The sequence below is a fragment of the Strix aluco genome, chromosome 1 (assembly GCF_031877795.1).
Source record: "Strix aluco isolate bStrAlu1 chromosome 1, bStrAlu1.hap1, whole genome shotgun sequence".
In the NCBI taxonomy this organism is placed as follows: Eukaryota; Metazoa; Chordata; class Aves; order Strigiformes; family Strigidae; genus Strix; species Strix aluco.
In genome coordinates, this window is record NC_133931.1 from 24,692,541 (window position 1) to 24,717,556 (window position 25,016).

Here is a 25,016-nt window from a genome sequence, read left to right on the forward strand (position 1 = left end):
GCAACACTGATCCTTTGTTTAGAAACATTCTTTAAAAGAGGACATTTTATCCAACAGATCACTGAAAGTGTAAACATATAGAAGGGGGAAGTCTTTACGTATCTCCACATATCAGCATACATCAGCATCAGGTATGCTACAGTTTCACAGCCCATAGCAATGATACAGATGTTCAACAGTAAGCACTGCTTTTGTGTTAGACACATTGGCTGAACACATTTTCCCAGTTATTTGGATTGGGGAAGATGATGCTTTAGTTCTCTATTGGATCAGGGATCTCACTATAGCATTACTTCACTAGGCCTGGCTTGTGGTGGACGTTACAGTAACATACGTTTGCATAGCTCAGATCTCAGAAGGGACTCAGGAGTGTTTTCTCATTCTGTTCACACCTCGCCCCACTGCAGTAACTAGTCGCTGCAGTTCATGAGACACACTCATTTCTGCACGTATTGCCATCATGTCGTTGGGCGTATCCAGGATAACATTTGCATGCAAAAGACTCTTCCATGTTAACACACTCATGTTCACAGTCATGCTGACCTAAAGCACAGAAGTTTGCTTCTGTGGAGAGAAAACCAGTAAAGAACTCAAGCCAGCCACGAGGCTTTCTGAAGTAAAATGGCTTAGAAAAACTCACTTTTCTTAAATGATACTGCATTCTGTGCTTTGGACACCTGTTAAAGCTGATAGTGAGCTCAGGATCTGAAAGCAGATAGCAAATACTTGGCTATGCAAGACTTCACTTTGACTCCCACAGACCTGCTCCTGTATTCATCAGAAGTCATGCATGGTGAAGGAGGAATGCCTGGTGCTAGTCACCAGTGATGCATTCTTCCTGATTTATAAAGAGGGCCTATATGCAAATGTTCTGCTTTATTTTACAAGCTTATCTAACATGATATATCCTTGTTATAACAAGATTTGGAATAGGAGCTTAATCCTGGAAACGTCACCAGGTTTACAGCCAAATCCAAAGGCCCTCAAGGTTAAGGAAAAATACCCCAAATGGGAATTACAATTTGCCTTTAATTTGCAATTATATCCTTGGCAATAAATATTCTATGCAATGCTGTTCTTTTGCTCCTACACTCACCAAGGCACATCCAATCTACAAAAACATGAACGTATTAAGATACCATATAGATAATAAAAAACAGAATAGCATGGATTGTTGTAAAACCAGTACTCTGTAGACAAAGATGCTTCATGAGAACGCATCTTTAAGACTGAAAGAAAATACAGTTCCAAAACCAGATAAATTTTATGAGCATCTAGAAATATAATAACGTTGCTCCAAGCAATATCAGCAGTACAATTCTTCCCCCCAAGAACTGAGTCACCAGATCAGGCTAGTTCATTTTGCTGAATATATTCTCCTTAAACTTCAGCAACATTACATTGAAAAGCTGCTGTGATTCCAAGCCACTACTCAAGGAGAGCTGTAACATGGAAGTCTTTTTAATGTAAATAGTATGTGTGATTGGTTTAGAATCCTGACATTGCTAAGGCTGTTTTTACAATTTTTTTAGGAAACTGTGGGGTTTTGTGTGAGACTTCAAGTTGATTTTAATAGCTACGTTATCTATCCAATACTTTCCCAAACTAATGAAATACATCTATCCTTGGCTAAACCAACTGGGCAAAGCAAGGTGATTTTTTTTTTTTTAAAAAAAAAGCTGTTTGTGTCACTACAAGACAAGGTCAGAAAGTTTCAAATAACTAATGAAATTATTGGTTTTGAGCCACTCTGGTTCTTATATTACTCCTCAGGTTTCTGTAAATCTCTTCAGAAAACATCTAATATACAATCTAGTCTACAAAACAGCAAACAGTATATTTTTCCAGCATGTCTGGCTTGTTAAAATTCAAGTTTACAAAGAAACATTTGTTTCAACCTTAATTATACAGAAAACTTTCATCCTTTCAGAAGGGAAACCATTCACAGCAGGTTTAAGAAATAACAGCAGATGAACTTTATTATGTCCAAAGGATTACTCACTTTTGCATGTTTTCTTATCTGGATTAAGTCTAAACCCTTCTTGGCATCGACAAAAATAGGAATCATTTGTATTAACACATTCCTGTTCACAGCCATGGTCCTGAAGAGCACAATAGTCTGGTCCTAAATGGGAAAAATTTCTGTCAGTGAGGAATGTAATTCCTCAAAAATAAGCTAGGTGAAAAACACTCACTTTGTTTTCTTTTCTTTAGCCATTTTTTTTCCTAGGTACCATTTTGACTTTTTAACATATTGTTTCAAACAATGAAAATAAAACGTTCCTTTTTTCCAAATATCTGCCATACTTAGATGTACCTGATATGTACACTTCAATCACAGAATCATCTAGGTTGGAAAAGACCTTGAAGATCACCTAGTCCAACCATTAATATGAATTCTTATGAATTAATGAATTCTTTGAGAACACATGTACTACATGCAGTAAAGTTAGAATCTTAAATACTTCTTAACATTTTGCATCTAAGTCCTATATGTTGCCTCATCAAAATTGCCTCTATTTTACTCAGAGCAAGTTAAATATGATCTGTAATAAATACACAAACATGCTTTTGAAAGCCATTCATTAGATCAAAGAAGAACAATCAGGTCATCAACAGCATTGGTGTTTTAACAGCTCTTGAGTGTTTGCTACATAGTTCTTCCATTTAAAATGTTCATGAAAGGGAAGATGAGCAAAGTCTAGAAACAGCTACTACTTGTGTATAAAGTACCTTAAAAAGAAAAGTAATTGTGCGGTAAGCACTGGGATATTTACCAGATGGTGTTTACCACTATTGATGAAGTCAAAGAACCTGACATTTGCTTAGATGAACCCTCTGGCCATCACTTAGTTTTATATCAGTGGAGTTAATTAATTTATACTAGTGAAAGAATGGTCTTAACCCCTCAGCACTGCTAAAACTAGAGAAACAAATCACAAATGAAGTAAGTCGCATTTTTAAAGACATCCAGGCACTTCTGAACACCCAAAACTTGATTACACAACCTGAAAACTGATATTCAGAGGTTAATTATTATTCCCAGAGATAACTGACTTCTTGAGGCACAAACTGTTCTTGCCTTGTATGTGTGGTGGGCTAATGCAATTGAGCCTTTATATATGATGAAAGCCCTTAGCAATAATAAACCACCTATATTTTCAGGACAAACAAAGTGGAATGCGACTTTCTAAGAAAAGCTGAGAGGAGTATTTTATCATTTATGAACTCCATTTCATACATTTATAGAACATTTCCTTTACCAAAGATTTTTATGACATCATACGCACATACACATCTAAATAACACAGAGATACCTTAACTGTTTAGTAAAAAAAAAAAACCCAAACTAGAAAACATGGTTTATTCAAGACTGCACTGGAGTGACAGAAACCATAAAACCATGTGTGTGTACCAAAGGAATATAGCCGTATGCCTTCTGGACCTACTCAGTGCTGTGTTGCGTTTACCTGCTCAAATCCTTGCTAACTCAAGTGTCAGGACAGAATTTTCCTGCGTAACTGATTCAGAAGATGACCACAAGAGCTGAAAAATATGTATTATTATCTTTGTTGAAACCTTGAAGCTATTATGTTGGGAACACTAAAACCACATTTCATTAACACAGTCCAGATTAAGGATGCTAACAGAAGGCTGCTACCAGCTACATGAACCCACCCACAACTCTAAACAGGGGTCTTCCCTAAAGAAAATGGTTGAGGCTCAGCACCCCTAAGTATAAGCAGAAGCTACCATCAGTCCCCTTGAAGGGAGCAGCAAGAGTGGCAAAAGTCCCCTTAATAGTTAACTTAGTAGCTAGGAGTGACCTCTACCTGCCTCACTGAAAAATCTGAATTTGCAGCTCTCTTCCAGCCATACATAGACTACTCTGCCGGTGTTGGCAGGGTTGATCTCATGAGCCGTGTTCCTTGTATTTCATTCCAAGAAGTTTGGAGTAATTCCCAGAAAAAACATTTGTCAGATATGCATGACTGTACTGATAACATTTACAATTTCAAGCTTTTCTTTGTAGCTATGGGCATGAAAGCTTACTTTCTATTTTTGAAAGGAAAGCCAGGACTCTGAGAAAATCATGAGATCTCGAGAGCTGGTGCCCCAGGCCCAGGCTTGCTTGCTGATGCAGAGATCTGGTCAAGCATGGGTATGAGTCTTGGCTAGTTGGTGATCATCCCCGAGATTCAGTACATAAGCCAAATATGCAGAAATTTATTTTAAAGGTTTGAAATTTACAAACATTTTAAATCCAGTGATCTGAAGTTTGTTTCTTCATGTTTATACTGACTCAAAGGCAGCGTGATTTAGAACATATGGGAGCTAGGGGACACTTTGCTCTGAAGAGCTCTCATTCTGTCTTGACTTTTGTAGCATTAAGAGCTACACAGTTCTTTCATTCATGCTTTATTTTATTAACAAGGCTCAAAAGATACAAAGTGTAAGCAAAAGTGGCTTAGTAAGTTTTACTTATGCTTAGATTGAAGACATGCATCTTGAAAGAGAATGATTTGACATAGTATTTGCTCATTTAGCCCTGATTCAGCCCTGACAGCTCCTTCTGAATCAATCTCTAGGGCCTACCATGTCCAGTCACTTTGATTTTTCCCTAATTGCAACCTGATGGTATTTTCTCCCTTAATTTTACACTAATTTAAAGCATTTACAACAAAACAGAATGCAGTTAACATGGCAGAGATGCACAGATCTGTGAGAAGCCTTGTCTGCGGCCTCTGCCCCTTGGCTTGGGAAATGCATTTAATGTCAGGCTCTCACCCTTGGTTCTTACCTGAGCTTTGTTATAGGTATGCCTGTGCCTAGCCTTGCATTTTGCTGATCTTGACTGCTGACTGGCTGATTTGATTTCCTGAATTGACTTTAGACCTCTCTTGACGCTATGGACTTGTCTGGTGATCACTGGATTGTTGGATGAGTCTGGTTACTGTCATTAGGGCCTGTTTTGTTCTTCTTCTTTGGGTGCTGTGGGATCAAAGGCCTTGTCAGAGAGATTACTGACCCTGCCTGCCTCATAGCCATCCTTGGCTCCTAGCTTGCACTCCCTTGCAGAGCAGTGTACTTTTATGTTATATGTTAAAGATCTCCTCCATTCCAGAGATCCAACATGAAACATGTCTGGTCAAGATCAGAGGGGAAATGACACTGGGAATGTGGTGGTGAAGTCTGTTACCTGACCGAAAGGATGTACTGAATAAGACTTTCTACAAACAGATAGCAGAAGTCTCCAACTCATAGGCTTTTGTTCATGTTGGAAATTTCAACCAGCCAAACACCTACTGGGAGGGTAAGACAATGTTGTGCAGGCAACTCAGGAGGTTTCTGCACAGACTTGGTGACAACTCCCTACCACGAATTCTTGAGGGGTGATGTTCTTCTTGACTTGCAGCTGTGACCATGATATGACTGAGTTCACAATCCAGAAGGCTAGGAAGGAAAACAGCAGAATTCAGACTCCATATTTTACAAGCTCAGATTTCAGCTTATTCAGGGAATTGCTAGGATGAATCCCCTGGGAAAGAGCCAAGAAGAGAAAGGATGCCCAGGAGAACTAGGTGATTTCTAAAACTTGCTAAGAGCTCAGGAACAAATGATTCCATTGAACTGCAAAATCTGCTTAGAAGATCAAAGAGCTTCTCAGTGAACTAAAACACAAAGAGGGAAAATAGTAGAGGGAGAAAGAAGGACCAAGAAAAAAACAGGAGAATAAAGCATTGCTTAGGTACTTTGGGACAAAAACAAAGCCCAGCTGGATCTATTACTACTGAGGTACATTAAGGGTAATAAGAAGGGACTCTACAAATATGCTGGTAGTAAAAAGAAAGTCACAGAAAATGTGGGCCTTTTGGCTGAGAGAACAACCTAGTGATGACCAATACAGAAATGGCTGAAAAAAATAAAACCTTTTTTATTCCTGGTTCTCACAGACAAAGCCTACTCCCAGATTTCCATGTGTATCAGTACAGTTTGGGAAAGAGAGGGGCTAGCAACTTCTGTTAGAGACTACTTAGAGAAACTGGATATAGACAGATCCATGGTATGACTGGTATTCACCTGTGGGTGCTGAAAGAGCTAGGCAATGTGACACCACTGTCTATCCTGTATGAAAATCCACAGGGACTGAGAGAGGTCCCTCATAACTGAAAAATGCTAATGTTACACTCATCTTTAAAAAAAAGGCAGGAAGAAAGACCCAAGGAACTATAGACCAATATGCACCTTTCAGTCCCAGGATCATAGGGCACATCCTCTCAGAATTAATTTCCAAATATACGAAGGACAAGAAGATTATTTGGAATAGTCAACATGGATTTACCAAGGGCAAACCATGCCTGATCAACCCATTCACCTTCAGTGATTAAATGACTGCATCTGTGGACAAGGACTTTGGCACTAGTAAAGCTCTTTGTGCTGCCTCCCGCAGCATTCTCATTTGGAAGCTGAGGAAGTATAGGCTGGAAGAAAGAACTGTTAGGTGGGGTGAAAATTTGCCAGGCCACCAGCCTTAAAGGATAGTGATCGATGGCTTCATGTCTGGTTGGTTGCTGATAATAATCAGAGGACCACAGGGGACAGTACTGGGGGTCACATTGCTAAACATCTTCATCAGTGACATAGGTGATGATACAAAGCTCACCCTCAGCATATCTGTGGGTGACACTAAACTAGGGACAGTCACTGAAAACAAACAGCAGAACTTCAATACTGAGGAACCTTGATAAACTTGATGATTGGACCAGAAGATGTCTTATGAAGTTCAGCAAGAATTGCAAAGTTCTGCATCTGGGTTGGAAACACTCCACAGTTTGTACAGACTGGGAAGTGACCCGCTTTCAGGGAGCAGCATGGGTCAGCCGCTCCCTAAGGGAAGGAGAGCCGGGAGCCAAGGGCTATAACACAGCTGAGCAGGGTAGGGGCCTTGTCAGACAGGCAATACCCAGGCAAGGTGAGCAGGACAGGCCTGGAAATGGTAGCCAGGTTTAACCAGAAGTCCAGACCATCAGACAAGTACATGCTGTGAGGCAGGTCTGAGGTCAAGCCAGGAAGCCAGCCTGCATGTCAGGATGAGGTGGCGCCACTCCTGGTGAGGGCAGCCAGGGTCTGACACAGCCCAGTGTGGCAGGTCCGCAGTGGCAGGGCAAGGCCATGGTCAAGTTAGGAAGTCAGTCTGCAGGTCAGGTTCTGGATCAACAAGGGCTATTGCCAGGCTCAGCTGGAGACTGCACTTGACATGCTTTTGTGCAGTTCTGGAACAATCCCATCCCTTCTCCCCCCAGTTAAAGGGAATAAATTGAAGAGGGCTCAACAGAGACCTTCTGCTGGGGTATAGTGCACCTGACTTGTGCAGAGAACCTGAGAAATCTGGTCTTACTGTGTTTGGTGAAAAAGAAGATATCTAACTGCAGCCTACAATTACTTCTTGTAGGTCATTACAAAGGTGATGGAGCTAAACCCTTCTTGGCAGTGCCAGATGATGTAACAAGGAACAATGGTCACTACCTGTGGCTTGGGTGATTTGTGTTGGACATGAGGAAAATGTTTTTCACTAGTGGGACAGTGCAGCAGTGGAATAGGTTGCCCAGAAAGGTTGTGGACTCTCCACTGGAGCTTTTTGAGACTCAACTAGACGAAACCATAGCTGACTCAATCCACAGTTTGTGGCAGTTCCACTTTGAAGTGAAGGCTAGAGTAGATGACTTCCAGAAATCCTGTCCAACCAGCATTTGATTTAAACAGGTTGAAATAATTCATACAGTTAGACCATAAGCTGAAAACTACTTGAGACATTTAAAATGTTTATGCAGTTTTAAGGTCTTTGTTCAGTTCAAACTGGGGAAGAAAACACTGCTTAAAATCCACATTCTTAAATTGAAGGTATTAACAAAAATTGTGCTTGGGCAGTGTCACTTACACTATAGTAAGATTTCAAGATTTCAAAAATCTATGGATAGTGGAAGCTTAAGAGAATTTAGCCAGCCCTTAGCTGACAGATACTTGATACACGGGTGAGTTCATACAATCTACAAGCAACATGAATCAGTACAAACTGTACTCTGGCCCTTGGGAAGGCAGAAAATTTATCTCCCCTGACTCTGACCATCTAAAAATTAGGTGTCATCCAGGCTCCCTGCATAGTCAAGGAAAATACAGGTACTTCTGTAAATTTGTGTCAGAGCTGTGAGCAATGGCTTTCTAGAAGTGTGTGTCTCCCTTGATCATAAGGTCAGATGTACAGCCTGGATTAGATCTTTCCTTCTAAATGTTAAATTTAAGTGAAATAGATACTGTATCGGGTCTGGCTGAGCCAGAATTGGTTTTCCCCTGTAGCAGCCCTCATGGTGCTGTGTTTTATGCTGGGAGCTGGCAGAGTGTTGATAGCACACTGGTGTTGTGGCTACTGCTGAGTAGTGCTTACACAGCACCAAGGCTCTTTCTGACATTTCCCCCCCCCACAGTGGGACGGGGTGGGCAAGATCTTGGGAGGGGACACAACCAGGACAGCTGACCCGAACTGACCAAAGGGATATTCCATACCATATGACGTCTGCTCAGTATAAAGCTGGGAGAAAGGAGGAAGGGGGTGGGGTCACCCTTGGTCCTCCGAGGCAACTGCTACGCGTATCGGAGCCCTGCTTCCTGAGAAGGCCCGACATCGCCTGTTCATGGGAAGTAGAGAATAAATCTGTTTTCTTTTTTTGCTTCCGCGCGCGGACCTTTGCTTCGCTTTGCTTATATTAAAACTGCTGTTGTTTTACCCACAAGGGTTGTTTTGTTTTCCTATCTTATTTTCATTCCCTTCTTTGCCCTATTGAGAAAATAAGGGGAAGGGGGGGGAAGTGATAGAGCGACTTGGTGGGTACCTGGCATTTAGCCAAGGTCAAACCACCACAGATACCAAGCACAATATACAGTCCAGTCTATAGGTTAACATAGTCTCTCATCATAAAGACTGAAATGTCCCCAAGGCTGTAAAAAGCAGAGATGCAGTGCTATATTGATGCATTTTTTGAGTAATAATGTTTGAACATATTATTCAATAATATGGGCTAAATTCACCACTGGCATCAGCAGTTCCACTCACATAAAACTAATGGAGTTTGTCTGCTTACAGACACAGTAGTAACATTTCTTTATCAAGGCCCATATTTATGACGAAAGGTAATTAGGAAGGTAGGTTACGGTTTTCCCTTCACATTTCCTGAAAGTGAGTTATGACTTAAACATGTGGAGGGTTTAGCTTGTTTTCCCAATTATAGGAAGCCTTGGCAAGAATACTTTCTGGTATGTCAGTTCCCCTCCGCTTTATATCCCCTCCTAACTCTGGTATTTTGAGCTTGTTAGCCTGGTATCAATCAAATTTGACAAACAAAAAAGCCATGAAGTTACTAGGACCTGATGGAAACATGGAAGCTTGATAGAAGATACTGATGTTGCTAGAGCTTTGGAACACTGTAAAAGAACCCACTCCTGAGAAAAATCCATAGGAAAAGAGGCTGAAATGTCTTCTCTGATTGTGGAACTACTCTATTTAATTTTAGTTTGTCTTACAAACCAAACTGATTATAAATTGTCTTGTACAGACTTGTTTGTTTACCCAGATAAGGGAGATGATATTGTAACTGGATATGGATAATCAGAGACTGTGCAAGACAAAGCTTTGGGCTTTTACTGTTGAAAAGGAGTCTGGTTTCATGTTAAAAGTTTCCTGTTCATTAGAGGTCCTCTCTCCTTAGCCCCTCCCCCAAAAAGCCAAACTACCCCCCAAAACAACTTGCATTGCTTTCAAGACCTTTGGCTTCTAGGACACTCCAATATTTTCTATACCTGATGCATTATTCAGTGTTCCCAGGACCAGTGGGAATATTACTGCTGAGAACTGGAAGACAGAAGAAGTACAAACTGTTCATAATTAAACCTCATCACAACTTACTTCTGCAAGTTCTTTTGTCTGGATTTAAAATGAACCCTGGGTGGCATCTACAGTAGTAGGAGTCTTCAGTGTTAACACATTCGTGTTGACAACCTTGGTTATCCAAAGCACAGTAATCTACAACTGAAAAAGAACAAGACCAACATGTACAATTTAGAAAAACAAAATTAAAACTATTATACATAGATATTATGATACTAGTTACACATAGTAGCTATAAAAAAAAGACATTTCTGTTCTGAAGAGCCCTTCTGCAAAAAGTAGTGCACTTTCAATATCAGCTGGTAGATCAGATTTGATATGAGTCCTGGATCATTTCTCTTACCCTTTGAACATTCATCAACTCTTGGATTGTCAGGAGCCTTCTCAACATGTTTTCTCAGATCTGAAAACCAAGCCTCAGTCAGTAACTCTGTCCAGATGTTCACACTGTAGCCCAGGGCATAGCAAAGTTTGCTTGATTTAGGTCTGTCTTCTGTGTCTCCAGACTCAGTCCTGGAATTGCTCTACTTTTCCTTAGTTCCCTCCCAGTTGTATTAGTTCTCAAGAGCTGTTCCTGTAGCCTCAGTATATAGGAGACCCATGGCAATACCTTCTACACCAAGGACTGTCACAGTACATTCATTCCCTCTGATGTGCTCCAGATTCATCCTGTACAAAGCAGCTGCAGCTATGAAGCCTGAGAGTTTCAAGCTGATATTCACCACTGATATTTTGCTTATATAATACCTTTTGTATGAGAGAATAAAATATCGTAGCTCGTCCAGTCACTTATTTCACAAGTCTGGTCATTTATTATGCCAACCCATATTTACAAGATAGATCACCAAAGGATAATAAGGTAATACTTTAGAGAGTTTACTCAGTCAAGCCAATTCAAAAGTGCCAAACAAGTTAAATGATTTTTTTAAAAATTTCTTTGCAGGTCAAGCTGTTTCTTCACAAAGAAAGCTTAGAAGAAACTACAGATAAGTCACAAAGCAGGTGTTCTGTCCCCAAAGAGCTGCCAGGCTCACATTAGGCAAGTTTAACTGATTCTTTCTGCAGAAGACAGTAATGTGCTCAGCTTCACACAGACATTTAACGAGACAGATTCCCCTTCTTTGCCAACTGAGTATGTTTTTCATTACTTTATACTGCTGAGCCTCGCAAATTGCTTTAAGAGCCAGTAATTTGTTTTAATGAAATCAGTTCTTTCTTCAATAGCCCTGTCTTTGCAAATCATGTGTATGCTCAGGTGTGCCAAGATATTTAGTCAAAGTCATCTAGTCAGGAAAGCGGATAATACATTTAGTTACTCTGAAAGAGCTTCTTTTAACTGTTCAGAATATTTGTGTTGAATCAAGTCAAATTAGACTATTTACTGGCTGCTATGTGAGACCATTTTCCTGGCAAGCACCTTCCTGTTTCCAGACTGAATAAGCTTCATATAAAAATGTATTTACTGAATATGTATTTCAAGGATATAATGTGTCATACAATTAGTCAGCTTTCCTCTTAAATGAATTCTAACCACATGCACATTTTCAACTGTTTTAAAAGATTCATTAAGAAATAAGTAGGCCAAAGAATACATAATTTTTTTTTCTATCTAGCATCATACCTGTGAAACAGCCTATATGGATCACTCCATAAGGTCATCTCCTCCTCTGCATTTAAACCCTAACGAAATGCATTTTTACCACAATACCTGAACTGCCTGACTACAGAACAGAACAGAGTAATTCCAGTTGGAAGGGCCCTACAACGATCATCTAGTCCAAGTGCCTGACCAGTTCAGGGCTGACCAAATGTTAAAGCATGTTGTTAAGGGCATTGTCCAAAAGCCTCTTAAATGCTGACAGGCTTGGGGCATTTACCACCTCTCTAGGAAGCCTGTTCCAGTGTTTGACCACCCTCTTCATAAAGAAACGCTACCTGCTGTCCAGTATAAACCTCCCCTGGTGCAGCTTTGAACCATTCCCACGTGTCCTGTCCATGGATACCAGGGAGAAGAGATCAGCACCTCCCTCTCCACTTCCCCTCCTCAGGAAGCTGTAGAGAGCGATGAGGTTGCCCCCCAGCCCCCTTTTCTCCAAACTAGACAAGCCCAAAGTCCTTAGCTGCTCCTCACAGGACATGTCTTCCAGCCCTTTCACCAGCTTTGGTGTTTGAGAGACAACTAAACAGGTCTTAGAATGCTTTATTATCAACATCTGAGGAACTATGACCCTAAGCACTTACAGATGACAATCTCTTGAGGGAGGAACTGTGCCTTCTTATGGCTATGCATCTGCTAATATACTGTGGACAGAAAGGAAAAAACCCCACAAAATAAATAACTAATTTTTCCAGGCTTGCTTTTTTCCATTTATAGCCTTCTGGGGACCTCTTACTCAAAGAAGTAGGTCTGTTGGCCTGTAAGAATAATGTCTTTCCACTAACACAGTTCAAGAGAGAACATTCTCTTGACAGTTACTTTTGGAGATAAGTATTATTGCCTTTTTTCAATAATTTTTGTATACAAATTGCCCTAATTCTAGCCAGACTTAGCCTTGCAGACTGGCACTAGTAATTGACCTACAAATTCATTTATCTTTTAGCTTCATGTTTCATTTTGGTGGTACTTGCTTAGAAGAGAAACTTCTCAACAGCATGCCAGTCAGCAAGTAGGTAAGCTGTCCATGGAGTTAAATCTTCCTGAAAAGACTGAGAAAAATTAAAAATCTCTATTTCTTACATTGAAGTACTGTAATCCTTTAGTTGGTATGCAGAAAATATACGCAGTTTGTATAAGAGCAAATCAGAATAATATTTTTCTAATTTTTTAAAGTTTTATTTCCATATTTCTGTACTGAGTCATGAGATAAAGACTAGAATGTGAACACTTAGAGATCGCACTGTTTTTAATGTTAGCCCATGTCTATTTCAGTAAGGAACTTTTCTAAAGGATGCATTAATGAACTTTTTAGTGAGCAAGCAATTAATTCAGTTGTCATCTCCCCATGTTTTTTTCACCCTGTTTTTCTTGCTTGGAATTAGCTGGTAAGTGATGACAGCCATCTTTTACTTCCAGTTACCAGTTCTGCACTCTGGGTACTTACACTGCCCTCTCTGAACTGTGGACATCATGGGTCACCTTTCTCTTCTATTGTTGTTTTACTCCTATGATGTTTATATAGATTATTCAGGCTTAGGAGAACGGAGTAAGTTAAGGGGAAGGTTAGAGAAAAGGGTAGGAAGAAAAGATCATAGAATAAGTAAAGCCATCAGGAGAATGAAAAAGAATGGGGGGGAAGAGTAGAGCAGACTCATGGATGACTCGTAAGAACCTAGAAAGCAGCCAAAAAAGTCTAGCGGTGCTAGGACTGCAGAGAGGCGCCAGCAGCCTAATCACTGCCAGGAGAAGAGGTCCCAAGCCCAACAGCTGCAGCAATACGGAGACAGTCTAGCACCAGTGCCAGGAAAGAGAGGACAGCATGTCCAGCAATACCAAGAAGGTAGAGAGACTGAGTGTCCAGCAGCATGATGGAGAAAGAATGGCTCATTACCACCCGATTTTAACTGGCAGGATTTTGTTCATGTGAAAGGAGGGCAGTTAACATGAAAAGCTTTTAAAAAGGCAAAGTGATAGTGCTCTGCCAGCCATACTTATCACTGAGCAGACAACTTCAAATACTGTTTCATCTACAAATTTGTTCATAAACTGTGTTACAAACAGTCAGAGTGGTTGGCCATTCAGTGCTCGACTTGAATGGATACGTTGTAAACTGCCGGTCCTGAGATTTTATTTAATTATTGCCATTCAGAGAACTGGCTGACATGTCAATAAAACAATTAGTATTGCCTTTGATCCTTAACCAGAGAAATTAGCCCATCAGAAAGGAGGAAGAGAACTTAATAAATCTGCTTGTGAAATGAGTTTTCTGTACTTTCTCATTTACTTTTGCTGTAGTTAATATTTTAGAAGTCTTAGATATCTTAGATCTTTGAGACAACTGCAATGTGTATGTCTTGCTGAAATTCTCTCTTTGTTCTCTGGATGAAGAGGAGAAAATAACCTTGATGAAGTCACTGCTTTTTGCAAAATTGTTGTACTCAGTGGTCTCTGGTGTATGTGTACATCAAGATCTTTCTTCTGATCCTGCTCATTTGATAATAAATACTCCACAGAAAAGAATGGTTAACTAGCTTGAGTTATGAAAACTGACAGTTATCACTACACAGTCTCCTTTACAAGGTTTTCCAGCAAGTGATTATTCATTGGTGATCACATCTGCAGAAGCTGTACATTCTTGGTAGAAGCATATTCCTCAAAAATCTCAAATTGTTCAAATCTGAAAAGTCAAATTCTGGAGACTGACAGCTAATAGGATTTGTAGACAAACTAGCAACAAAACTGCAAACTACCCAGACAATCTTTTCTTGTTCAGGAAATGTAGAGAGGCTCAGTTCTGCATGAGTAAAACATAATAAATATACATTGAAACATTCACATGCATCAGTAAGAAAGGAAAAAGTTAAATGGTCAAATAAATTAAAAAGAAGATTGAAAAACAGAAGTGCTAATAATGTGCTTTAAGATCACAATTAAGACTACTAATTATTGCAGGGGTATGAATGGCATGAGTTCATGTTTTTTGCTAAATTAGGTGTAAATGAATAGAAATCAAGTGGAGAGGAAAGACAGCTATAAAATGTAAGATACCATAGTGAACCCATGCATGACCTGTATTTTGAAAATAATGAAAATAACTGAGAATATGAAAGCTTCAAATGTCATCAATGCATCTTATAATAGGGCTGTATTTCTCCATGTCGAAAAGAGTCAGTGAGGACGTAGAAGAAAATGTTAAAGATTTATCACACCTCCAAATAACACTCTTCAGACTTTGCAGAGAAGTTATTAACAGGCAAAAAACAAGTGCCACTCTAAGAAATTTAATAAATGGCATAGAAATATTTTGAAGCTTTTAATAAGAAAAATAGACTTTGTACTTATTATAGAGGATAATAGTAGGTTTGACACACAAAGAATTTCACCAAAATTTACTTTTATCCCTACAATGCTATGGTAGCTACCTTCTCAGTAAGAATATCTTGGGATGTAAAGGACCCTTCAACTTAATAGGGAGAAAATAGTAACAACAGCTGATGCCACTAAGCATAAATATTTTGCATTAGAATATACAGTAGGAAAGAATTGGGGATAAAAGAACCTACCACAGAAGTCACGGATTTTCTGTCTCAGGATATAGTCAAATCAGTAGCACAGAAATATATGCTTTATCCTAACACAGGTAAAGGTCAAGAGGATTAGCTAAAGTTATTGGATGAACTTCTGTGGAGTGTTAGATGTAGAAATCTGGCCCAGAACATCTAATAGGCCTTCTTGCCTAAATAGCCATCATTAGCTGCATTTTCAAAACAAGACAACTTTAGAAAGCAGGTTGTTAAAATGGTATATTAGTGGCCAAATTATGCTGAAGATAAATTATGTTGAGAAATTTAAACACTCCTGTACTGAGATCATGAAGCTACAAGTAAGGGAAACATTTCTGAAGAGTAAGTACAGAGTGAACGTTCTTCAAAACTGCATATGTTATCCTATGTCTAAAAAACCTCAAGACTTCATTTGTGTGTCACATGTGAAACTACATGCAGAAACTTCGGTTCCATAAACTGTCATCTATTTTGCATCTCAAAATAGGATTATGCAAGGTAATAGCTCTGTGAAGGTAATAAGAGACGGATTATATTATGTTAGAGTTTAAAATGACAAGAAAGAGTAAACTGATGGACATTGTGGTGACCTGTGGCAGATTTGGGGCCAAGGATTCACTTGGATCCATTTCCATGGGATTTCAGCATGTGTTTGAAATTAAGCATGTATTTAAGTGCTTGCCTGAAGAGAATACTTAGCAAATAAGGTCATTTTTTTTCAAGGACTCACTAGAGTTTTTTTGTGGTAGATGCCAGAAGACAGTATTTTCCCAAAATGTAGCATGGGATGAAAAGTTTACAGGAAGGCTAATGGGATAGTGAAAAAGATTATCCTAAAAGTATTTATTGTGTCTAAATGGGGAAGAAGAGTGAGATACTTATATGGTAATAGAGAGGGAAGCATGTTTTATGTTAAAAATCATTATACTGTATTTCCACAGTCACTCTTTTGAGTTGTAATTCTCAGAGCTGATGTTTGCTTCTTTACTGCCCACAGCGAAAATCAAAGGCACATAGTGGATGGGTTCTTAAGGGGGGCTAAACTTTCCTTAAAGTCATCTTCCCAAAAAGAGTTTGAAATCTCTCCTGGCATGATCATAAAACCAAGTGAGAAATGACAAGAAATTGTCCACTTTCAAGTTTTTCTATGTATAACTTCTATCTGAGGAGGAGCTACTGAGTTTGTCTGGCTTTGTTTTTTAATGGCCACATATATCATGCCAGTACATTGCTGGCCACCTACACGGATCTAGAACAAAACATCTGGTGTGTTGTTTCAAAACAGCAATGTTACTTTCTGTGTGAAATGAGTTGGAACAATTTTCTGAAATCACCATTCATTATCAGTAAAGGCCTATGAACATGCCAATATGTATTCTTCCTTATCTACCACTCATAGGAGAAGAGAGCTTCCCATCATTGTCTATGGCTAAACTGGATATTAATTTACATTGAATTTCCCTTTGGTTTGTGCCAAGAGGTAAATGTGAATCTCTAAACTCATACTCACCAACACAATTCTTTCCATTTGCATCAAGCTCATACCCTTCATAACACTGACAGACGTAAGACCCGGGTGTGTTCACACAGATCTGCTCACAGTCATGTTTCTCCACAGCACAAAGGTCCTGAGCTATAAAACATAATTCAATGAATATGAAATTCTTTGACCTATAATGCATGGGTAGACTATAGATCAGAAATAAATTTCAGGAAGCTATGAACAGCTTTTTAGAGATGAGCTCATTTTAACACTGATCATGCCATTGTTCTGTCAAAGTGAAAGTCTTATGTCAGCAGGAACAATCACTCAAAGCTGAGAAGCTCATTCCTTCAGCTGAAGGCAGCAACAATGATGGGCCAATGGTGTCTAGTTGAGTTGCTTAAGTGTTTCTCTAAAAGGTTTGAAGGGCATTCTTCAGTTTTTTCAGGGGGGAAAAAAAGTGTTTATTTGTGTCTTTTTTTTTCTTTTTTGCATAACCCTCCCAGATAAATGATGACGAGGTTGTAAAGGGAAAGAAAAGGAAAATGCAACACCAAAAGACTTGAGGATATTTAATTTCTGAGTTTTTTAATTTTTCAGTTTTGCGCAAAATACCATAGCCAGTTACCCTTCCCAAGCAAAAGACCTCATTAGAAAAATTACTATGACAAATGAGGTCAGTTCAGCATCTGGCCAAATGAAGAACATTGGGCTTTCTTTTCAATAGACTAAAACTTTCTGAGAACCCCGTTTCCCCAGTGAAATCTCTAGAAAGCAGAGTACTTTGTGTTGCTCAGGATCAGGCCCAAAGACTGCTCAACACATAATGACCATTTACAGCTACAAAAAAGGCTTTTGGAACATTTTTGAGGAAACTGGCCAAGCAAATATGAATTTTCTTTTATAGCTGTATGCTTCATATCAAGTGGCATGATGAACAGCATAAACAGTCATTTAACTCTCTTGTTCCAGTATAAACACCCACAAAGAAGATAAATTTCCAGATTGTTTCAGCTACATTTCCTCTTTTGTACTATTTTGCATATCAATGTAAGATATGAACATCTCTAGAGAAGAATGGAAGAGATTAAGTTAAACAAACACAGTGTAATGAGTAAATAATAGACATTATCTGACACAACCACTCTTCTCTAGATAAGTTAGACCAGAGTATGTGAAAGGAGCATCCTTTGCATGGATGCAAAACCATGTTAATGAAATAAATGTAAGAATATTTCAAGTTAAACAAAATAACTTTTTTTCCCCTAGTTTTGCTCTGGAAGATAGCTGAGTTGCTTTTATTTTTTTTTTTTTTTTTCATGTAGACAGCAACAAATCACAAGTATGGCAGATTTTCCTCCTTCAATGCAAGGAAATAATTTTTTTTAGAAATAATGTTATAAGGAAATGTATCAAGGACAAAACTATCTATTCAAAAGAGAAATACACCCTTTTCCAGTCTGAAGCAAAGTTGTCAATTCACTGCTGATTGTAGCCATTTGGTTAAGGGCTTTTAAGAAGTGAATACTGATATGGTGTACTCTCACAACATAAAAATAAAAGGAACAGAAGAATGAAAAAGAGTGTAACTTTAGATACAGAAGAATGAAAAGAGAGTATAGCTTTAGGTACATGCCATTCATCTTTTCTGCACTGTTTAATTTAGAAAGTGTTAAAATATATATGTAAAGAAACTATTTGTTCATGGAAGAGCTGACAAATACATCCAAACCTTTGATAAATACATCTGGTTTATGTTGATCATGTATTGTACTAAAGAGAAACATGACGAAGATTTATTTTACTTAGAGGTGACGTAAGGAACATGTTGTCTCTGTGCACTTGTGGACAAAGAGCAGTCAGTGAAGGTAATTAAAATGGTCACAGACTGGGTTTTTCTACTGCCATGCTTCCGCTTACCTCCAGAAATAAGCTGTCCAGTTTGTTCAGGTTTGGTCCCCTATCCTCATGAATTCTGTTACTTCTCTGGGGAGCCATTAGACATAATGTTCTGACCTTGTTTAGACTGCTACTGTATCATCTCTCCCCTTCACCAATGATTTGCACCACCCTAGCACATTTAAGGCCAGTTTGATGGCTCTCAATATTAGGTTTCCAGTGCTAACTGCTAAAATGCGTTCATAGTCTGGTGATGTAGAAAAAAGTCCATTAGAAGTCGGCTACAAACACATTGAATGACTCATTCTCCTTTAATAATTAGCAAACTGCAATCTAGTATCATCTGATTGATGATCAAAGCAAGTACACAGTCAAGCAAATCATGTGTGACTGGTAAGTGGGGAAAACTAATATAAGACTGAGTCATAGCTAAAAAAAGTAAAACAATGCAGCAATGGGCTTCAAAAAATAGTAGAGAGGGAACTGTATTGAGGGCTACTGTGCATGGGTCACTAGTAAGAAAACTACACAATTCCAAAACTCCCTTGGAAATTAATCTGTAATTTGAAGCAGTGCAGTGCCCAAAAGCTGAACTACTGGCTGATAAAAACTATGGAAATGTAACACAATAAAAAAGAAAAAGACACAATAAAGAAAGAATTTTTCACACTTGTAATTAAAATTTTTTTAGTTGACTCACAAAAAAAATTTCAATTGTCAAAATTGATGTTAGGGGTGAGGATGGGGAAAACGTGTGAGAGGAAATGAAAAAAAAAGAGACACTTCTAATTTCAAATAACTTCCAGAAAACTGAAAGCAAAATAATTCTTTCTTTAAAATTACTTAAGAAAATTAATAGCATATGGAGGGTTTAAAAGAAAGGTTTAAAGGATACAAACATTTTAAATTAGAAGCATTTTAAGACAAACACAATGAAAAGAATAGGTTAGAGAATATTACTGAAATGTGATTATATAGTTGGAGCCATCATTTCGGATTCTGACCACCTGCCTTCTGAAGAGCAAATATGCAGAAGCAGAAAAAAAAGGCTGCATGAAAAATTGTTCTTGTCACTATTCTTGTCTTGGCTCAGCTGCTGAACCAAATAATAATTAGGAAATACTCCAGATTGGATTTATTTTTTTTGCATCTTCTTGAGGAAACAAAAACATGAATAAAGTGTTACATTTGTTTCATTTAACACAAAACATTCCCCTGTAATTCACACACATGCATATGACAAATGTCTACATTTGGTGAAGGATGCTAATGAAAAGGACTAGAAAACAGAGATTCCTAAATGCAACTCATCCCATAGCTCAACAGCACAGGAGGTGAACAGCTCAAAAGCAGTTTCCTGCTGTAGCCCAAAGGGTCTCAAGATGCTTCAGTGTAGCTGCGAGAATGCCCAGATCACTCCGGTGTTGACATTCTTTTGTTCAAGTTCCTATTTACTGAGTATCTGACTGAAACCATGTGTCCCACTGCACATGTAACGACTCTAATCCCCAAGCTGCAGAGTCGTCTCAGATACTAACATACTTTTGCTGTTTCAGTGGTCATTAAGTATTTGATATAAAATACAAAACTAAGCAAGGGAGACTAAGAACCCACTAACCCCAAGCTACCTGATTGCTTTATGGCACTCTCCTGAGATGTGGAACATGTGAGTTCAAGCACAAGGATAGGATTGGAGCCTGCATCCCTCACCTTAAATCTAAACTATCTGTTGTGAAGGGTACATCCTATGCTCTCACCAGCTTTTTGAAAAGACATTTTCCAAAATTTTTCTTCTGGCTAAAATCAGTTTGGCAAATTTCACTTGAATCCATGCACTGTCATGGGATAAGAAACTGCACTTTTAGCAAGTATATTTTCCACAAGTAATTAAAAACAGTTTTACATAATTTGTTTAAAATTATGGTGGATACAGAAATAAATTTGGCATACCCATCTAATGTAGTCTGCTCTTAATTACTAGAAAGCAAGTTTGGACCAAATGGACAAAAGAAGTATTGCTTACAAAGGTCACAAAGTGAAATACAGTTTGTTATTATAAACTATAAAGTCAATTACTTAAAACTGAAAAAAGTCAACCCCTTTAAAGAAGGAAATGAGAGCAGAAGCAAGACTTCTGAAACTATTCTTTGAATGGTTGCAAACCCTTATACTTTAAGCAGCAGTTAGAAAGAGCTTTTCAGAATGGGAAGTTATTTCACAGTTCTCTAGTATGGGGTTTATGGAACCTTTCTGTACTATTTAGTACTGGTTGCTATCTAGACAAGTTACTGAAGTAGTTGTGTTCACTTTATGTGAGATGATAAAACCGTTCTTTCTTTGTTGAACTTATTACACCAATAGAATTTAAATGCAATTTTATGTAGTCACAGCATACCTCTGCAGAGCTCTGTATAAAAATTACCTGGATATATTTCAGGAAGATAAATGAAGCACTTCATTTACACAAAACAAGAAAAAGAATTACAACTTCACCTTTTCAGACTCTTTCTGATGATTACCATATGATGATTACCATTACCATATACTGAACTCAGTCCCTCTTTATGAACCCAAGAATAAGGGTATGTGATGTTAAGGACTTTTTGGGAGCATGAAAGAGAAAAGTTAAGAAAGATAACATACTGCTGCAAGTCTTCTGGTCAGCATTCAGAATGTATCCTTGTTTACATCTGCATACATAGGAGCCAGGGGTGTTTATGCAGAAGTGATCACAGCGATGCTCAACTGTACTGCACATATGGGGCACTGAAACAAAAAAAGTAAAATGTTATTAACTGCTAGTCTTACTTGTAGTCAAAACTGAAAAAAAAAAGGTGTAGAAAATTTTACTGAAGTAATTTAGAAATTTCAAATTAAGTGATGACAGTAAAGACAAAAATGGAAGCTTAAACCTGTAAGACTGTAAAAAAATCCTTAACAAACAGTACTATGTATTTATTCCTAAAAAAAGTAGGAATTTAAGTATTTTGTGTCTGGCTGATACCGGTGGCATGTTTTTGGATATGAAATTACATGTGGAATAAACAAAATAAAAATATACAATAGAGTATCTGGAAACACATGGTGATCCCAAGAAGACAATGAAACAAACCTACCACATTCAAATTTAGAAAATAAGTGGAATTTAAGTACAAACTGTTCTAGAGGACATTCAATTTCTTGAATGAAGAAAATCACCACACAGCACAATACTAAAGAAGAATGATTAGAAAACAACTTGATGAAGAGTCTTGCTTGCTTAGTTATTAATGTTGAGGACCATAAAGTAATACATGATGACACTGAGGTCATGCATCTCAAAGATTCAGTAAGTGGGAGCTGAGCTGCGCTACACTCCAGCGTATAAGTCTTTCTGAGTCTATTTTAAATATTTGTATTTTACGTCTCTCATTGCAAGTAGTAAAATGCAACAAGACCGAGACAGTAAGAAAGAAAAAGAATAGTGGGCCCATTTTGTCAAATTAATTGCTGAACTACTTTTCTCCAGATCAGTATTTGGGAATTAAGAAATCTGAATGTTTTCTTTTCACTGGATCATTGCTTGTATGTAATTTCTATACTATATAGGTGAATTACTTCTCAGAGAACATTGTGTGGAAAATAATATATTTTACTCAACAACAACTAGGGGCTGATGTGCTCCTTATTGTGTTAGGTTGACAAATCTCCAGATTTATGGAATAGATATTAACAGTAATCTTCTAGCAGCCATAACAGAAGCCTGATAAATAACATGTGGTATGTGTGGTACTTGTGGAAAAAAAAATGTGGTTTTGAGATACACACTATGTATTTGGTCTTTGGAATGGTTTCCAGAGTTATGCATTTATTACTAATATACAAACCACCACAATTCCCAAATCTCTTAATCAGCTTCTTGGATCTCATCATTTTCAGTCATAATAAAACTTCTCAAGTACTTTTATTTATGTGAATACAGACCTGCTTGGACTTCTTGTCTTTTCATCTTTCTGTCATTCTGAAGATGAAGTTTATGATCTCTGATACTTTCTAAACAGAAGTTTCCTCCTGGCTATATTTCACTAGCTTCCAACATCAGGTACAGTTTGGTATGACCAAAGAAGCACTTCAAATATGACAAATGAAAAATATACTAATTTCAGTAGTTAGAGTCAGAAAATCTTACTGTGTACTAATGCTATAGAATATGAATCTACAGAACATTACTACAAAAACAGTCAGTCTTCCCATATCAAAAGAACATAAGGCTGCAAAACAGAGTACTAAAAATTGAAAAAAAAAAAGGAAAAAGCAGCATTCTATGATAGGCATCCCAATAACTCAGTCCCTTCAGAGAACATGGCTTCACTAAGGGCAAATTGTGCCTGACGAATTTGGTGGCCTTCTACAATGGGGTTACAGCTTTGGTGGACAAGGGAAGAGCAACTGACGTAATCTTACTGGACTTGTGCAAAGCATTTGACACCATCCCACACAACATCCTTGTCTCTAAATTGGAGACACATGGATTTGATGGATGGACCACTCAGTGGGTAAGGAATTGGCTGGATGCTCACACTCAAAGAGTTGCAGTCAAGGGCTCGATGTCCAAGTGGAGAGCAGTGACGAGTGGCATTCCTCAGGGGTCAGTCGTGGGACCGGCGCTGTTTAACATCTTTGTTGGCAACATGGACAGTGGGATTGAGTGCACCCTCAGCAAGTTTGTCGATGACAATAAGCTGTGTGGTGCAGTCAACACGCTGGAGGGAAGGGATGTGCCATCCAGAGGGACCTTGACAGGCTCAAGAGGTGGGCCTGTGCAAACCTCATGAAGTTCAACAAGGCCAAGTGCAAGGTCCTGCACATGGGTCAGGGCAATCCCAAGCACAAATACAGGCTGGGCAGCAAATGGGTTGAGATCAGCCCTGCAGAGAAGGACTTGGGGGTATCAGTGGATGGAAAACTGACTATGAGCCAGCAATGTGCACTCGCAGCCCACAAAGCCAACCACATCCTGGGTTGTGGGAGGTGATTCTCCCCCTCTACTCTGCTCTTGTGAGCAGACTCCACCTGGAGTACTGTCTCCAGCTCTGGGGTCCCCAGCATCAGACAGACATAGACCTGCTTGAGCAGGTCCAGAGGAGGCCACAAAAATGATCAGGGGGCTGGAGCACCTCCCCTATGGGGATAGGCTGAGAGAGTTGGGGTTGTTCAGACTGGAGAAGAGAAGGCTCCAGGGAGGCCTTTATAGTGGCCTTCCAGTACCTAAAGGGGGCCTGCAGGAAAGATGGGGGGGGACTCTTTATCAGGGAGTGTAGCAATAGAATGAAGGGTAACGCTTTTAAACTGAAAAAGGGTAGATTTAGATTAGATATTTGGAAAAAATTCTTTACTGTGAGGGTGGTGAGACACTGGAACAGGTTGCCCAGAGAGGTTGTGGCTGCCCCCTCCCTGGCAGTGTTCAAGGCCAGGTTGGACGGGGCTTTGAGCAACCTGGTCTAGTGGAAGGTGTCCCTGTTGATGACAGGAGGACTGGAACTAGATGATCTTTAAGTTCCCGTCCAACCCAAAACCATTCTATGATTTTAATACATTGTTACCATCTGTTACCAATCTTCTGATATACTATCACATAACATCTTTTCCAAAGTGTCTCTGTTGCACCTATTTGAAAGAATCAGTGATACTCTGGTCATCAGTCAGATTTCTGCAGTGAAGGAAGCTGCTGTCTGTATGATTTCTACAACCTTATTTGTTGCAGGAGGAGTTTGGTGGACACAGCCAGGGACTGAAGTAATAGAAAGGGTGATCTCATAGTTAAGGAATTTGAATGTGAGCCTTGTGAATTAGATTTTATCTCTGTCTATGTCACAGGGTCCTTATATGATTTTGGGCAAGCCAATAATATCAGTATCTTCAAGCAAGCATCAACCATTATGTGGTGTGTGTTCAGCTAGAGACACCTGAATCTGGATTTGCTGCAGGTAAAGCCTGTAAAGCCATGACTAGTATGTCATATTAGTGTAAAAACAGTAAATGCCCCAGAAAATCAGACCAGGAATTGCAGAGTCGAATATTTAAAGTTAGTGGGCAATCTTGACAGTCTTAATCCTGTTTCTGTGTCCGTTCCTTCAACGTAGAATGGGGATTACACCACTATCTACTTTACAGGAGAATAATAAAGACTTTATTTGCTTCTGACTGCTCCATCCCAACTTCCATCTTTCTCACTCTTCTATTCAATCTCCACCTCCTTTCCTGGATTCTGTCCCCATTTCTGTTTCTCCTGATTTTTCAACTATTGTCTCACTCTTCATGCCTCTGATTTCCCAGGATGCTGTTTGCTCGTCTTTTACCTTGCTGACTGGTAATAAAAAAAGGGCCCCTGGGATCCCCTGACTTCAACTGCTGATTCTGACACCCCCAAGTCTTTAGCAACCACAGACAGCAACTGTAGGGAAAGTCTGGCTTAGCAGAGAATGGAGCACAGCC

At 38.9% G+C, this 25,016-nt stretch overlaps 1 protein-coding gene across 1 annotated transcript in view; it reads right to left on the minus strand.

Annotated features, from left to right (window-relative positions):
- MATN2 (matrilin 2) overlaps positions 1-25,016 on the minus strand; it is a 77,050-nt gene that overhangs the window by 26,217 nt on the left and 25,817 nt on the right. Inside the window, exons 4-7 of the mRNA XM_074815257.1 lie at positions 21,186-21,308; positions 16,671-16,793; positions 9,959-10,081; positions 2,003-2,125 (exon numbers count right to left, since the gene is read on the minus strand). Of these exons, the coding sequence (XP_074671358.1) occupies positions 2,003-2,125; positions 9,959-10,081; positions 16,671-16,793; positions 21,186-21,308 (492 nt within the window). The remainder of the gene's footprint in view (positions 1-2,002; positions 2,126-9,958; positions 10,082-16,670; positions 16,794-21,185; positions 21,309-25,016) is intronic.